The sequence below is a fragment of the Bufo gargarizans genome, chromosome 8 (genome assembly GCF_014858855.1).
Source record: "Bufo gargarizans isolate SCDJY-AF-19 chromosome 8, ASM1485885v1, whole genome shotgun sequence".
Taxonomy (NCBI): domain Eukaryota; kingdom Metazoa; phylum Chordata; class Amphibia; order Anura; family Bufonidae; genus Bufo; species Bufo gargarizans.
The window spans coordinates 85,159,811-85,177,126 of record NC_058087.1 but is presented as its reverse complement, the minus strand read 5'-3'; the positions used below and the strand labels follow the sequence as shown (position 1 = coordinate 85,177,126).

Below are 17,316 nucleotides of genomic sequence, written 5' to 3'. Positions count from 1 at the left end.
AAATGAATCATTTTTATGGTTCTTGTCTGATTAACGTAAGGCGTACGATTTGGGGTCTGCTTGATTTTAGGGGTCTGGTATAGGGTATGATTAATTTAGTGGTCTGTTTTAGGTCTGATTCATTTTATGGGTTTGGGGTCTGATTAATTTAAAGTGGTTGCTCCAGTTATTTATACATTTGCTGTAAAATAAACCTATTTTTCCTGCATCATTCTCTGCACTGCTGGTACTCCTCCTGCAGTTTGTTTACAGCATGTGACGGCTGCAGCCAATCGCTGTCCCTAGTGTCTCCTGCCACTGAGGACAGTGATTGACTGTGATGATCACATGCCATATACTTAGAGTGGATATAAAAAGTCTACACACCCCTGTTAAAATGTCAGGTTTCTGTGCTATATAAAAATAAGACAAAGATAAATAATTTCAGAACTTTTTCCACCTTTAATGTGACCTATAAACTGTACAACTCAATTGAAAAACTAACTGAAATCTTTTAGTTTTTTAAATAGGAGTCAGCAAACACCTGCCATCATTTAAAGTGCCTGATTAACTCCAAATAAAGTTAAGCTGCTCTAGTTGGTCTTTCCTGACATTTTCTTAATCGCATCCCACAGCAAAAGCCATGGTCCACAGAGAGCTTCCAAAACAGCAGAGGGATATCATTGTTAAAAGGTATCAGTCAGGAGAAGGGTACTTTCAGGTGGAGGGAAGAGAACAGAAAACCTAAAATAATGTGGTTTATAACTGGGGATGTAGCGGTGTTCAGAATTAAGCAATCACATTCAAAACCATGTTAAATAGGAGTCGGCATACACCTGCCATCATTGAAAGTGCCTCTGATTAACCCCAAATAAAGTTCAATTGCTCTAGTTGGTCTTTCCTGACATTTTCTTAATCGCATCCCACAGCAAAAGCCATGGTCCACAGAGAGCTTCCAAAGCATCAGAGGGATCTTATCGTTAAAAGGTATCAGTCAGGAGAAGGGTACAAAAGAATTTCCAAGGCATTAGATATACCATGGAACACAGTTCAATTGCTCTAGTTGGTCTTTCCTGACATTTTCTTAATCGCATCCCACAGCAAAAGCCATGGTCCACAGAGAGCTTCCAAAGCATCAGAGGGATCTTATCGTTAAAAGGTATCAGTCAGGAGAAGGGTACAAAAGAATTTCCAAGGCATTAGATATACCATGGAACACAGTGAAGACAGTCATCATCAAGTGGAGAAAATATGGCCCAACAGTGACATTATCAAGAACTGGACGTCCCTCCAAAATTGATGAAAAGATGAGAAGAAAACTGGTCTGAGAGGCTACCAAGAGGCCTACAGCAACATTAAAGGATCTGAATGAATATCTGGCAAGTACTGTCTGTGTGGTACATGTGACAACAATCTCCCGTATTCTTCATATGTCTGGGCTATGGGGTAGAGGGGCAAGATGAAAGCATTCTCTTACGAAGAAAAACATCCAAGCCAGGCAACATTTTGCAAAAACACATCGGAAGTCTCCCAAAAGCATGTGGGAAAAGGTGTTATGGTCTGATGAAACCAAGGTTGAACTTTTTGGCCATAATTCCAAAAGATATGTTTGGCCCAAAAACAACACTGCACATCACAAAAAGAACACTATACCCACAGTGAAACATGGTGGCGGCATCATCATGCCAAGGGGCTGTTTTCCTTCAGCTGGAACTGGGGCCTTAGTTAAGCTAGAAGGAATTATGAACAGTTCCAAATACCAGTCAATATTGGCACAAAACCTTCAGGCTTCTGCTAGAAAGCTGAACATGAAGAGGAACTTCATCTTTCAGCATGACAACGACCCAAAGCATACATCCAAATCAACAAAGGAATGGCTTCACCAGAAGAAGATTAAAGTTTTGGAATGGCCCAGCCAGAGCCTAGACCTGAATCCGATATGAAAATCTGTGGGGTGAGCTGAAGAGGGCTGTGCACAGGAGATGCCCTCACAATCTGACAGATTTGGAGTGTTTTTGCAAAGAAGAGTGGGCAAATCTTGCCAAGTCAAAATGTGCCATGCTGATAGACTCATACCCAAAAAGACTGAGTGCTGTAATAAAATTAAGGTGCTTCAACAAAGTATCCGTTTAAGGGTGTGCACACTTATGCAACCATATTATTTTATTTTTATATTTTTTCTTCCCTCCACCTAAAAGATTTCAATTTGTTTTTCAATTGAGTTGTACAGTTTATAGGCCACATTTAAGGTGGAAAAAGTTCTGAAATGATTTATCTTTGTCTCATTTTTTTACATCACAAACTTGACATTTTAACAGGGGTGTGTAGACTTTTTATATCCACTGTACATGTTATCTATGCAGCCTGCACGTAAAAAGTGGGAGGAGAACTGGACTGGTGGCATAGAGAAATGCGCAGGAGATAGAAATGAGTATATAATAATTTTGTATTTAACAGCATTAGTTGGAATGGGGTAAACTTAAGTTGTAATTCATTTGGAAAAAACCCTTTAAGAGGTCTTATCTGGGGTCTGATTAATTTAAGAGGTTTGGCCTGCAGTCTGATATAGGGTCTATTCACACGTCCGCAAAATGGGTCCGCATCCGTTCTGCAATTTTGCGGAACAGGTGCAGACCTATTTATTTTTAATGGGGCTGGAATGCTGGAATGTGCTGTCCGTATCCGCATTTGCGGATCCAAACTTCCACATCCATGCTTCATTTTCCGCCAACAAATAGAACATGTCCTATTCTTGTCCGCAATTGCAGACAAGATTAGGCATTTTCTATTATAGTGGAATGCTATGTGCGGTCCGCAAATTGCGGAATGAGCATTGCCGGTGTCCGTGTTTTACGGATCCGCAAAACACTTACAGATGTGTGAATGCTCCATGCTTTTTTTTTATTTTGATGACTTATTTTTAGGAGAGGTCATCAAATCATATTGTCGGGGCTCCGACTGCCTGCACCCCCGCCAATCAGATGTTTGAAGAGAATGCAGCACTACTACGAGCACTGTGTTCTCTTCTCCGTTTACCTGCTCGCTGTTGTAATTTTCGCAGCAAGCAGGTGTAATTACAAATCCGCCATCCTCATTCACTACAAGGGGATGGCCCTTTCCTGTTCAAGTGAATACTACAGAGCCACCCCATTGAAGTGAATGGGGACAGCCGAGTTGTAATTACACCTGCTCACTGCTGCAATTCCAATGGCGAGCAGAGAAGGCAGTGCTCGTAAGAGTGCTGTATTCTATTTAAACAGCTGATCGGCAGGGGTGCAGGTAGTCATACCCATGTTGATCTGATATTGATGACTTGTCCTGAGGATAGGTCATCAAAAAAAATAAAAACCAACTGCTTTAATTTAGGCCTCCTGCACATGAACGCGTGCGCCCCGTGGCCGTGCTGCAGCCCGCAAATTGCGGGCTGCAATGCACAAACACCAACCATGGGGCAGCTGCAGCGAATCGCGGACCCATTCACTGTAAAGGGTCCACGATCTGCCCGTTCCGCAAAAAGATAGGACATGTTCGGGACAAAACCACTCCATAGTGCTTCCATAGGGTTCCGTCCAATGCTTCCGTTCAGCACCATTCTGCATCTCTGGATTTTAAGTGAATGGGTCTGCATACGTGATGCGGAATGCCCACGGAAAGGCACCCGTGTATTGTGGATCTGCAAATGCGGTCCGCAATACGGCAACAGTCCTTAAGGTTATGGTCTGGGGTCTGATTCATTTAGGCTTCTGGCTTGGGTTATGATAACTTTCAGGGGTCTAGTCATGGTTCTAATTATTTTTAGGGGTCTGATTGAAGTTCTGATTTAAGGGGCCTGGTCTGAAGTCTGATTACTTTTAGGGTTCTGGTTGGGGATCCGATTAGATTAGGGTTCTGGTCTGGGCTGGGGTCTGATTAATTTAGGCGTCTGGGGTCTAAAATAATTAAGGCATATAAATGTTTGCGATGGCTTCTCTAGTTATGACCCAGAACCATGTGCCCAGGCACTATTATGACAGTATTTCCAAAAATGGGTTATACTTGGTCTGAATACCTAAAGTAATGTGAGCTAGATGTAAAACCTGCACATGGCCACAGTTTGAAAACAGACTGAAACTACAGGGAAAGCTGCTCATTTTGAATAGTGCACACCAGCACTGACGTTACCATCTTCACATTCTATATACAGCTTGCCAGTAAGCACTTGCATTGTTCCAGACTGCTAAAATGTAATAAATTAAAGTGACATGCACCTCCATCTATATTGTAATTGCTTACACTGTAAAAAAATTCTACAAAGGGCACTTGACTCCATCCAGCTGTTAAAGCTAAATTGATAAGTGTATTAAGCCTTGTGTTGTAGTGTGCAAGTTACCGATAGTGGCTCAGTGCTGGACTACAGGAAGCTTTTACACACAGCAATGAATCTAAATGTTACCTAGAATGACTTTTGTTAATGGGTTTTGCGGCTGACATAAGTAGTGCAATCCCTAGAGTTTTACCTATGAAATCAGGATCAAATGTCTTTTTTATCTTCATATACTACACTGATCTTCTGAAAAACAATCCCTCAGCAGTTATTATGAAAAGGACTATTACATGGAAACTTTTTGTCTTCAAAACCAAGATAAAATGTAACCTTGACTTGACTGGTTTACAGTGGTTGCACTTGTAGTTTTTATTGCAAAAACATCATTTTTGTCAGCAGTTTTTTTGACCAGATGTTATATGCTGGCCAATAGGAAATCATAAAATGCCCTAAAAACACATCATTTTTTGTGTTTTAAGACAATTTTCTGGATTTTTTTTGGTCCCTTGGCATTAATTTCAACATGCAGCAAGCTCTGTGTGTAGCATTTTTCCCAGAAGTTTAGAAAAAATGCAAGTTAGGCCTCCTGCACACGAACGTGTGCAGGGCGCCCTGTGACCGTGCTGCGGCCCTCAAATTGCGGGCCACAATTCACGAACACCAACCGTGGGGCAGCCGCAGCGGATCGCGGACCCATTCACTAATGGGTCTGCGATCTGCTCGTTCCGCAAAAAAGATAGGACATGTTCTATCTTTTTGCGTAATGGAAGTACGCGGAAGTACCGGATTTGCGGACCCTTTGAAGTGAATAGACCATGTCATGAGCGCAGTGACGTCACCAAAGGTCCTTTTCCTCCCAGGTCCTCAAAAAAGAAGAAAGCAGACGAGCCGGACTGCGCGAACAAGTAGATGAGGTGAGTTTAATATTTATTTATTTATTTTGTAACCCCTCCAGCCCTAATTTACTTAGCATTCTGTATTAAGAATGCTATTATTTTCCCTTATAACCATGTTATAAGAGAAAATAATAAAGATCGGGTCCCCCATCCCGATCGTCACCTAGCAACCACGTGTGAAAATCGCACCACATTCGCACTTGCTTGCGATTTTCACGCGACCCCATTCACTTCTATGGGGCCTGCGTTGCGTGAAAAACACAGAGCATGCTGCGATTTTCACGCAACGCACAAGTGATGCGTGAAAATCACCGCTCATCTGAACAGCCCCGTTGAAGTTAATGGGTCCAGATTGAGTGCGGGTGCAATGTGTTCACCTCGCACATTGCACCCACACAGAATTCTCGCCCGTGTGAAAGGGGCCAAAAACACCACAACCAAACAAAACCCCAAAATATGCATGAATTTCATAACCTTTGTATAATCCCAAAAACAAGTGTGGAAGCACTCTAAGTCCACATGCACATGACCGTATTTTGTATCCGTGTCCGATCCGCATTTTTTAAAGGATGGCAAACGGACCCATTCTTTTCTATGGATCCGCAAAAAAAAAAGGACAGCACATGGATGTCATTCTGCAAATTATACAACATTTCCTATTCTTGTTCATATTGCGGACAACAGTAGTCATTTTTAGTAATGGCAGTAAGAAAAATGCAAATTGCACATGGAAGATGTCCGTATTTTGCAGAACCGTGGTTTGTGGACCGTAATATGGACACAGTCGTGTGCATGAGGCCGAAGGGTGCAACACCCCAAGAACTGTTTCAGAAATTTTGGCAACTGTAAATCTGTTCCATTCATCTAAAATGAGCTTATAGAAATCCATATGCTTGCTTGCTACGAAAACAACTTAAGGCCTCCTGCACATGAACGTGTGCTCCCCGTGGCTGTGCTGTGGGCCGTAATGCACAAACATCAACCGTGGGGCAGCCGCAGCGGATCGCGGACCCATTCACTTTAATGGGTCCGTGATCCACCCGTTCCGCAAAAAGATAGGACATCTTTTTGCGGAACAGAAGCACTCTGTAGTGCTTCTGTAGGGTTCCGTTCCGTGCTTCCGTTCCGCACCATTCCACATCTCGAGATTTGCGGACCCATTGAAGTGAATGGGTCCGCATCCGTGATGCGTAATGCCCACGAAACGGCGCCCGTGTATTGCGGATCCACAAATGCGGTCCGCAATACGGCCACAGAGCGCACACGTTCGTGTGAAAGAGGCCTAAGGCTGGTGTCACACATAGTTTTTTCTGGTGTTTTTGAAGGGTTTTGTGGATGTTTTTTTTTGTTGTTGCTTTTTTTTATGGTGTTTTTATTGCAGCATTTTTAGGCTAAAACGCCAATTCCAGCCTTTGCATGAAAGTCTATGAGAAATATGAAATGCAGGACAAACAGACCTTTTTTGTAATGGCATTTTTTTACCTTTAAAAATAAGTTTTTTCGGTCACTGAAATTTTTTTCAAATCACAACATGCTCTGGGTTTGGCATTTTTTTCTAATTGCCTGCCATTTTACTCCCATAGCCCTCCACTTTTTTTTCTTTTGCAGCATTAGCTATTTTTTTTACGGGACATTTGCATAGCGTTTTTTTCTACCATAGTTCTTCCCGTATAGCTGTACAGAGAAAATTACATTACACATTACGGGGGTTAGGGGGTCTAAAAACATTCCTATTAAAAACACGCCAGGAAAGCCAAAATGCCATTGAAAAGACAACACTATATGGGCAAAAATACCTCAAACACATCTAAAAATTATTCCACAAAAAAAGCTGATTGTCTGGCCAAAAAACGTAACTCTATATCTGTAGAATACATATATCATGTGAATACATTGTTGTTACATTACCTTGTTGGATTTAGCTTTTCCTTCATTGAACTCAATCTCCACATACTCTGAGGACAACAAGCCACTGAAAAACACAGAGAGTAATATTGGATATTTAAATCAACGAGAACTGTATTGACGCCACACAAGTGCACAATCTTTCCAAAATGTATATTATTTTAATGTTCACAATATTACACAGATTTGGCCACATTCAAAATATTAATTTCAAAGGGTTGGCCATGGATTAAACAAAAAAAGTGAAATACTTGCCCATGGTTTGTGTCTGGTATCGCAGTTCAGAACAACTGAAGTGAATGGGATTGAGCTGAAATACCACAAATATCCTGTGGACAGGTGTGGTGCTGTTTTTTTGGAAGTAAGGCAAAGTTCACACTTCAGTTACTTGGTCAGTTTCTTTCATCAGTTAGGCCTTCTGCACACGAACACCGTCCGTGGGGCAGCCGCAGCGGATCGGGGAAACTTTAGTGGGTCCGCGATCCGGCCGAGGACATGTTCTATCTTTTTGCGGAACGGACGTACGTGACGAAACCCAGCGGAAACACTCCGTGGTGCTTCTGTAGGGTTTTGTTCCGTGCTTCCGTTCCGCATCTCTGGATTTGCATACCCATTAAAGTGAATGGGTCCGCATCCGTGATGCGGAATGCACATGGAACGGTGGCCGTGTATTGCGGATCCGCAAATGCGGTCCGCAATATGGCAACGGGACACCTACGGTCGTGTGCATTGGGCCTTAGGCTGAGTTCACATCACCGTTTAACTTTCCATACTGATCCGAAAGAAAAAAAAAAAAAAAGATCCTGTTGCATCAGTTGTCATCCATTTGAGCCATTTCCGTCGGAGATCTGTTTTTTAGCCATGTTTTTAAAATCCTGAACAACCCCTTTAATTACAGTTTCTACAAATATTTCAACCAATAGATGTGTAAATTGATATACAGCAGTGAGAATGTATTTGCACAGAAGGGCTGCAGCTATCGATTATTTTAGTAATCAAGTATTCTATCGATTAATCCAATGATTAATCAAGTACTCAAATTTTTTTTAAAAATGAATTCAAATAACATTTTCCTTTATAAAAACTCATCAGCCCCCGTGCCATCAGTCATCAGCCCCTTCCATGCCATCAGCTCTCTCCAGTGCCATCAGTCCTCTCTGCCATCAGCTCCCTCCAGTGCCATCATTCCTCTGTACCATCAGTCCTCTGAGCCTTGAGCTGCCCCCAGTGCCATCATGTACCCCACTCCCCCAGTGCCATCAGCCCCCTCCATGCCATGTTCCCCGGTGCCATCAGTCCCTCCATACCATCATGTCCCCAAGTGCCCTCAGTCCCTCCATGCCATCATGTCTCCCAGTGCAATCAGCCCCTCCATGCCATCATTTCCCCCAGTGACATTAGCCCCTCCATGCCATGTCCCCCAGTGCCATCAGCCCCTCCATGCCATGTCCCCACTCCCCCAGTGCTATCAGCCCCCTCCCCCTGTAATTCTTACCTTTCCTGGCAGGGTGCGCGGCTGGAAGATATGGAGTCCACAGGAGAAGGACCGCAGCGACTTCTTCTTCCCAACATGCATTGGGACCTGACGTCGCACAGCATCAGGCAGCGCACGCAGGACAGTGCAGCATGGTGCCAATGGGAGACCATGGAACGGTGAGTGATAGACTTCACTTACACTCCGTGGTCACATGATCAAAACGAATCCTCGATGCAGGAGAACTGCATCGAGGAGTTTTTTCTGCCGATTACATTGAGCAATCGTTGCAGCCCACTGCACAGCTAAACACAATGGGATATATTGTGCATGGTGTATTCTTTCCCCCATTGTGGTAATTGTTATACCAAAGATGAACAAAGCATTGTTGATTTTTGGCCAGTTAGACAATTTGAGGAGCCACCTGGCCGGCAGTAATAGCTGAAAAACGTGCAGTGTAATATATTAGAAGAATCAGGGCACTCCAATTGCAATTGTGCAAATAGCACTGTTCAGTAAGCCAAGTAATTTAAGGCAGTTTATTTCTTCTTTCAATTGTTATATTATCAAATAAACATTACAAATGCAAGCATGCCTTAATGTTCTTTTTTAACCTATTAAGGACCCTGCCATATTTCACCTTAAGGACTAGGCCATTTTTTTGCAAATCTGACATGCGTCACTTTATATGGTGATAACTTTAAAGTGCTTTTACTTATCCAGGCCATTCTGAGACTGTTTTCTCGTCACATATTGCAATTTATGACAGTGGTAAAATTGAGTCAATTTTTTATTTTTTTATTTATTACAAAAATACCAAATTTACCAAAAATGTGGAAAAATTTGCAAATTTCCAAATTTCAATTTATCTACTTTTATAATAGATAGTAATACCTCCAAAAATAGTTATTAATCTACATTCCCCATATGTTTACTACATGTTTGGATCATTTTGTGAATGCCATTTCATTTTCTGGGGACGTTAGAAAGCTTAGAAGTTTAAAAGCAAATTTGGAAATTTTTCTGAAAATTTCCAAAACCCACTTTTTAAGGACCAGTTCAGAATTTAACTTTTTGGGCAGATTTTCCATTTTAATACATTTTTTCCCACTAACAAAGCAAAGGTTAACAGACAAAAAAACTCAATATTTATTGCCCAGATTCTGAATTTTACAGAAACACCCCACATGTGGTTGTAAACTGTTGTACGGGCACACAGCATTGCGCAGAAGGAAAGGAACTCCATATGGTTTTTGGAAAGCAGATTTCACTGGGATAATTTTAAGCTACCATGTTACATTTGAAGACCAGCCTGATGCACCCCTAGAGTAGAAACTCCAAAAAAGTGACCCCATTTTATAAACTACACCCCTCATCGTATACAAAACTGATTTTACAAACTTTGTTAACCCTTTAGGTGTTCCACAAGAATTAATGGAAAATGAAGATGAAATTTCAGAATTTCACTATTTTGGCAGATTTTCCATGTCACTCCATTTTTTTCCAGTTACAAAGCAAGGGTTAACAGCCAAACAAAACTTAATATTTATGTAGTTTACAGAAGCACCCCATATGTGGTTGTAAACTGCTATACAGGCACACAGAATTGCGCAGAAGGAAAGGAACCCCATAAGGTTTTTGGAAGGCAGATTTTGCTGGACTGGTTTTTTGACACCATGTCCCATTTGAAGCCCCCCTGATGCACCCCTGGAGTAGAAACTCCAAAAATTGACCCCATTTTGGAAACTATGGCAGTTTTGTTGGTACTATTTTAGGGTACATATGATTTTTGGTTGCTCTATATTACACTTTTTGTGAGACAAGGTAACAAAAAATAGCTGTTTTGGCACCGTTTATTTTTTATTTACAACATTCATTTGACAGGTTAGGTCATGTCTCCATATTTTTTTTTTTTCGGGCAACTGTCTTCTGTAGAAGCTTCTATTTTTTGGGCAATTGTCTTAGGTAGGGGCTCACTTTTTGCAGGATGAGGTGACAGTTAGACTGGTACTATTTTGGGGGGTATACGCCTTTTTGATCGCTTGGTGTTGCACTTTTAGTGATGTAAGGCGACAAAAAAATAGTTTTTTTAGCACAGTTTTTTTTTTTTTTTTTTTTACGGTGTTTACCTGTCGATACAGACAATGCGATACCTAATATGTCTAATTTTCTTTTTTTCCCTATTTTTGACAATTTTTTCCACTTTATTTTTTTATCTCTCTCTGGGACTTCAACTTTTGGGGGTCTGACCCTTTACAGTTTTGTTTTGGGGATGGGTAGAGGAGGTGGTAATGGGGGCAATATTTTGTCATGGCGGCTGTGGCGGTGGGAGGTCCTTGAAGTTAGTTATATTCGCAGGTGAGGAAGATAGGAGGGCTCCACGGTTGGGGCTGGATTCCCATGGTGGGCGATCAGTTGTGGCTGTATTAAAGGGGGCCATTCAGTGGTGCTTCTGAGCTGGAGGGCAATGGATAGAGGCAAGATGGCTCACCCGGTGGGGTAACTCAGTTATTTGGGGCTTCAAGGACCTCCCCCGGGAGTAATCGTCATTGATATGATTATGTTTATGTTTAGCTAAGAAAAATGTTTATGGATATATCATTTATGTTAATAAAACGGCTGCTGTGGGCAATTTAATCCAGCCTGATGTCTGAGTTTTATTAAGGTTTAATGGAGTATAGAACATTGGGTTGGATATTTAATGGTGGGAGGGGGTTAGATAAAAGGCAGTTAAGTATGAGAGGGGGCGAACGAAAAGTAACCAATACCCCCGTCATGAAAATTTACCAATAAGCGCCATTCTGTTTCCTTGTAGCTTGAGCGCTTTACCTGAACGCTTCTCCTCTGCTATACCCTCAGCTAAAAGATGCACTTTACAAGGCAGCGGCGGGCAGATTCTAAAATAGAAACCATTCAGCTATTCAGATCTCACAGCTCAGTGAACTATTATTATTGGACAAAAGTGTGTAGAAACATCAGCTTGAAGAGTTACAGTGCTTGTTCCCATTTTAGTTTTCAGTACATCACATCTGATTGTAATGGTATTTTTAACTGACAAGATTAAAGTATATATTTCAGTGAGTATTAATGACTCAGTTGGAATCAGTTTATATGAGTATATGAACTGCTTTATTGAAATGTTATAATATGCCAACACATTAATATTAAAAATTATGCCTCGGGCCCAACTCTTAAATGACATGTACAGTGGATATAAAATGTCTACACACCTCTGTTAAAATGTCAGGTTTCTGTGATGTAAAAAAATGAGACAAAGATAAATCATTTAAGAACTTTTTCCACCTTTAATCTGACCTATAAACTGTACAACTCAATTGAAAAACAAACTAAAATCTTTTAGGTGGAGGGAAGAAAAAAAAAAAAACTAAAATAACTCTTAAATGACATGGGTCCGCATCCGTGATGTGGAATGCACACGGCCGGGCAACGGCTGTGTGAATGATCGCTTACATGGTATGCTCATCTCACTAATACAGTTTAGTATTTAGTATTTAGTTTCAGGGATCGAACCGGGAGACTCCAGCGTCCTAGGCTGTAGCCTTGCTCACTAGACCACAGAGCTTCCTGGACAGTTTCTGTTACTTTTTTGAACCACCTCCTTGACCTGAATGTTCCTGCTTTTGGTTTGACCAATCAGATCTGTGTACGCCCTATTTAAGGAAGACCATGTCACTTCCTCCCTTGCCAGATTATTGAGCTATCTCAGCCGTAGTCTTGCTTCAGCCTCTCAGTATTTTGTCTGCTAACCTGCTCGTGTACCGAACTCTGCCTCCATCGACTACTCTCCTGCCTCATCCTGAATCCTTGCACCTGCCATCTCGTGTACCGAACTCTGCCTCCATTGACTACTCTCCTGCCTAATCCTGAATCCTTGTACCTGCCATCCCGTGTACCGACCCAGGACTGCCTGACTACTCTCTTGCCTTCCTCGTTCTTCGGCACTCATCTACCACGTGCACCTTATCGGGTCCATTGAGCCACCGCCATTCCTGCATATCGGGATCATTCATCCATTCCGTTTCCACGCTCCTCTGTTCCTGTGTCGCTGCCATTGGACTCCTTCCCCTCTTCGAGTAACCTCTACAAGCAATTGTGCAGGTAACCTTAACAGAATAATCTGGCCTCAAAAATGGAGTCCGCAGTGACGCTCCTGAAAAAACAAGTTATAGAGCTACAAGAATTCGGAACCACTTATCAGGAAAAGTTTTCCCAGTTACAAAGTGTGGTACAAGATCAACAAGGGGAAATAATCGCCCTACAGAGACAACTCCTGGAGGGGCAGGCCCCAGCTGGAGATACTCGCATGCCGCTCCCAGCAAGGTTTAATGGAGATCGACGCCAATTCCGAGGTTTTATGAACCAATGTCGAATCTATTTTGAAATGAATCCAGCCCGGTTCACTACTGGAAAGATGAAGGTATTGTTCATAATCAATCTTTTGTCTGATGAGGCTCTCGCATGGGCATCTCCTTACGTGGAGACCGACAGCAGCCTTCTGCGGGATCTGGAGACCTTCATCTCTGCCATAAGTCAGATGTTTGATGATCCTAATCGTTGTGCTACTGCGGAACTAAAACTACATAATCTACGCCAAGGAAACCGTTCAGTGGCCGTTTACACAGCCGAATTCCGCCGCTGGGTGACCGACACCACCTGGAATCATGCCGCCCAAAAGAGTCAGTTCCGGTGGGGGTTGTCTGAGCAAATGAAAGATGAACTTGCTAGGACAGATATTCCAGAAGACTTTGAAGACTTCATTAAACTTTGTATCAGAGTCGATCAGAGACTTACTGAAAGGAGAAGGGAGAAAGAATGGGCGCAGGAAAACCGACCCACCTATTTTTTCAGACCATCAGCTCCCTGTAATCCTGAACCTGCACCGGAACCTATGCAAATCGATGCATTACGGAGATCCATAACTGTAGCGGAAAAGGAAAGACGCATCTCAGAAGATCTTTGTCTCTACTGCGGAAAACCGGGACATTATGCTATCGACTGCCCTAGAAGGGTCCGTAGAATAAACGCGGTCAGAGAGATAGAAGAACAATTGGAATCAGAAAATCCATACTCCATACACTCTGAAATAAACTCTATTTCCCCTATTGCTTGGAAGAAAGACCAAACTACTATCCCCGAGTCTCATTTCATGGTACCCATTCAGATTTTCACCTCTGAACTCGAAATCTCCTGCTCTGCTATGCTGGACTCTGGGGCCGGGGGCAATTTTATGGACTTAACATTTGCACAAAAAAACCATATCCCACTATTAAAGAGAACAACACCATTGGATATGGAGACTGTGGACGGCTCACCTCTTTCCTCAGGTCCAGTTACGCAAGAAACGGTAAGGCTCCAAATGCGCATCAACACGGATCACCTTGAGGACATCCATTTTTCTTTGATCTCTTCACCAAAATTTCCCATAATCTTGGGGATCCCATGGTTGGCGATTCATAATCCATCCATTGACTGGGAAAATCATGTACTACACTTCCCGTCGGAATTCTGTCAGTGTAATTGCCTGCAAGACACTCAGTCTTCAACTCCAGCGATCCCTCTGGTTCCGGAACAGTCTACAAGTGAGTTATTACCTCTGCCGTACAAGGATTTTCAGGATGTTGGCGACAAGAAAAATGCAGATAAGCTTCCTCCTCACCGTTCTTACGACTGTCCGATTGAACTATTACCGGGAGCGGAAATACCGTTTGGCTGCATTTATCCGCTTTCTGATCCTGAATTGAAGGCTTTGAAAAAATATCTAGATGAAGATCTAAAAAAGGGGTTTATCCGACCCTCCACCTCTCCAGCTGGTGCTCCTTTTTTCTTTGTAGAAAAGAAAGATTCCTCTTTACGCCCCTGTATAGACTACCGGAAACTTAATAGTATCACTGTAAAAAATCGTTATCCCCTTCCTTTAATATCTGAACTTCTCGAAAGACTGCGCACTGCCAGAATATTTACGAAACTCGATCTCAGAGGAGCATATAGCCTGGTCCGTATTCGTCCGGGTGATGAATGGAAGACTGCTTTCCGAACTAGGTATGGACATTTCGAATACCTCGTTATGCCTTTCGGACTGTGTAATGCGCCAGCTACATTTCAACACTTTGTTAACGATGTGTTCTGGGACATGTTGGATCAGTTCGTAATAATATACTTGGACGACATTCTAATTTTTTCTGAAAGTCTGGAGCAACATCGTATGGATGTCTGCAAGGTTCTACAGAGACTTCGAGAACACCAACTCTACATTAAACTTGAGAAATGCGAATTTGAAAAAACAACTGTTCAGTTTTTGGGATACATCATTTCTCCGAAGGGTCTAGAGATGGACCCCAGCAAGATTAGAGCTGTAACGGAGTGGCCTACTCCCAGAAATGTAAAAGACATACAAAGATTCATCGGTTTTGCCAATTTCTACAGGAGATTTATCCGGAATTTCTCCAGGGTCATCAAACCAATCACACAACTCACAAAGAAAACCGTACACTTTACCTGGACTCCCGAGGCACAAGACGCATTTAGTCAACTAAAGACTCTGTTCACAGGCACACCAATACTAATCCATCCAGATCCAGAACTACCATTCACGGTAGAAGTGGATGCATCTGATTCAGCAATGGGGGCGGTTTTGTCACAACGTACAGGAGATAAAGAGTTGCTTCACCCTTGTGCCTATTTTTCTCGCCAAATGTCCCCAGCCGAGAAAAATTACGACATCGGGAATAAGGAACTACTTGCAATCAAGGAAGCTTTCTCGGAGTGGAGACACCTTTTGGAGGGGGCCGACATTCCCGTAACCGTCTTGACTGATCACAAGAACCTTGAGTTTCTGCATAACGCCAAAAGATTATCCTCCAGACAGGCCAGATGGAGCCTGTTCTTTTCTCGTTTTAACTTTATTATTACCTACCGTCCAGGTTCTAAGAACGGCAAAGCAGATGCGCTGTCCAGAATGTTCTCTGACTCCTCCCAAGAAAATAAGACTCAGACCACGATCCTGCCTGAAAGAAACTTCTTGGGGGCCACCCATTCGGGGGATTTATGGAAACTAATTAAAGACGGATATCAGAGTGACTCTTTCCTTAGCCACCCCACTAGTGAGGTTAACCTTCACTTCCAGGATGGTTATTGGATCAAACCGGATCATCAACTATATGTTCCCGAAATAGCTCGACTTGAAGTCCTTAAACTGGCTCATGATTCCAAGTTGGCCGGTCACTTGGGCATAAAAAAAACTCAAGAACTGTTATCTCGTTCCTTCTGGTGGCCCAATTGTAAAGGGGATGTGAAAAGGTATGTTTCTTCATGTTTGACCTGTGCGCATTACAAGACACCACGTTCTTCCCCTCTGGGATTATTACAACCACTTCCGGTTCCATCTCGCCCTTGGGGCTCAGTCTCAATGGACTTCGTGGTCGATTTACCTCCTTCTCAAGGAATGAACACTATCCTTGTTGTCATAGACCGTCTTACCAAGATGGCACACTTCATACCTTTCAAAGGAATACCATCTGCAAAACAGACAGCAGAACTCATGATCCGTGAAGTGTTCCGGCTACACGGGATTCCAGACAACGTGGTCTCTGATCGTGGGGTACAGTTCACGTCCAAATTCTGGAAAAACTTCTGTTCTGCCCTTGGAATCAAAGTAAATTTGTCATCAGCTTTTCACCCACAATCTAATGGTCAGACTGAAAGAACTAATCAAACCCTCGAACAGTATCTACGCTGTTTTATTACCCATTTACAAGATGACTGGATGGAACATCTCTCCACCGCAGAATTTGCATACAATAACTCGGAACACAGTTCAACTTCTTTCAGCCCGTTCTACGCAAACACAGGCCTCCATCCAGTCTTCATTCCCCATCAGCCAATCACCACGGCCCTCCCAGCAGTAACCGAACGGTTAACTAACCTGCAGGAGGTACAGGGAAAAATCGTGGAGAATTTACACGAGGCCCAAAGACGCTCCAAACAAGCTGCGGACAAACACCGTAGACCAGAACCCGTTTTTCATATTGGGGACAAAGTGTGGCTGTCTACAAAAAATATTAAGCTGAGAGTCCCTTCTCAAAAACTGGGTCAAAAATACATTGGACCGTATCAGATTTCGGCTCAAATTAATGATGTCACATTTAAACTCAAACTCCCGGATTCGCTCAAGATACATCCGGTCTTCCATTGTTCACTCTTCAAACCATTTGTCGAGAATACTTTCCCTGATCGCTTTTTGATGCCACCCCCACCAGTCAGGGTGCATGGAGAAGAGGAGTTTGTTGTAGAAAAGATCCTGGACTCTAGAATTTGTCAAAGAAAACTGCAGTATTTGATCCGTTGGAAGGGTTATGGTCCTGATGAGGACTCGTGGGAACCCAAGGAGAATGTACACGCTCCCAGACTGGTCAGTGAGTTTCATCGGCAATACCCCGACAGGCCTATCTTGGAGATGCCCGGAGGTCATCGTAGAGGAGAGGGAGTACTGTCAGGGATCGAACCGGGAGACTCCAGCGTCCTAGGCTGTAGCCTTGCTCACTAGACCACAGAGCTTCCTGGACAGTTTCTGTTACTTTTTTGAACCACCTCCTTGACCTGAATGTTCCTGCTTTTGGTTTGACCAATCAGATCTGTGTACGCCCTATTTAAGGAAGACCATGTCACTTCCTCCCTTGCCAGATTATTGAGCTATCTCAGCCGTAGTCTTGCTTCAGCCTCTCAGTATTTTGTCTGCTAAC

General features: G+C 42.8%; 1 protein-coding gene across 5 annotated transcripts in view; it reads right to left on the bottom strand.

The window, feature by feature from the left end:
• The window catches only part of ADAM23 (ADAM metallopeptidase domain 23), a 380,159-nt gene that overhangs the window by 270,312 nt on the left and 92,531 nt on the right, over positions 1-17,316 (bottom strand). For all 5 annotated transcript variants that reach the window (XM_044303192.1, XM_044303191.1, XM_044303194.1 and 2 more), the window contains exon 4: positions 7,087-7,150. In XM_044303192.1, coding sequence (XP_044159127.1) covers positions 7,087-7,150 — 64 coding nt within the window. The remainder of the gene's footprint in view (positions 1-7,086; positions 7,151-17,316) is intronic.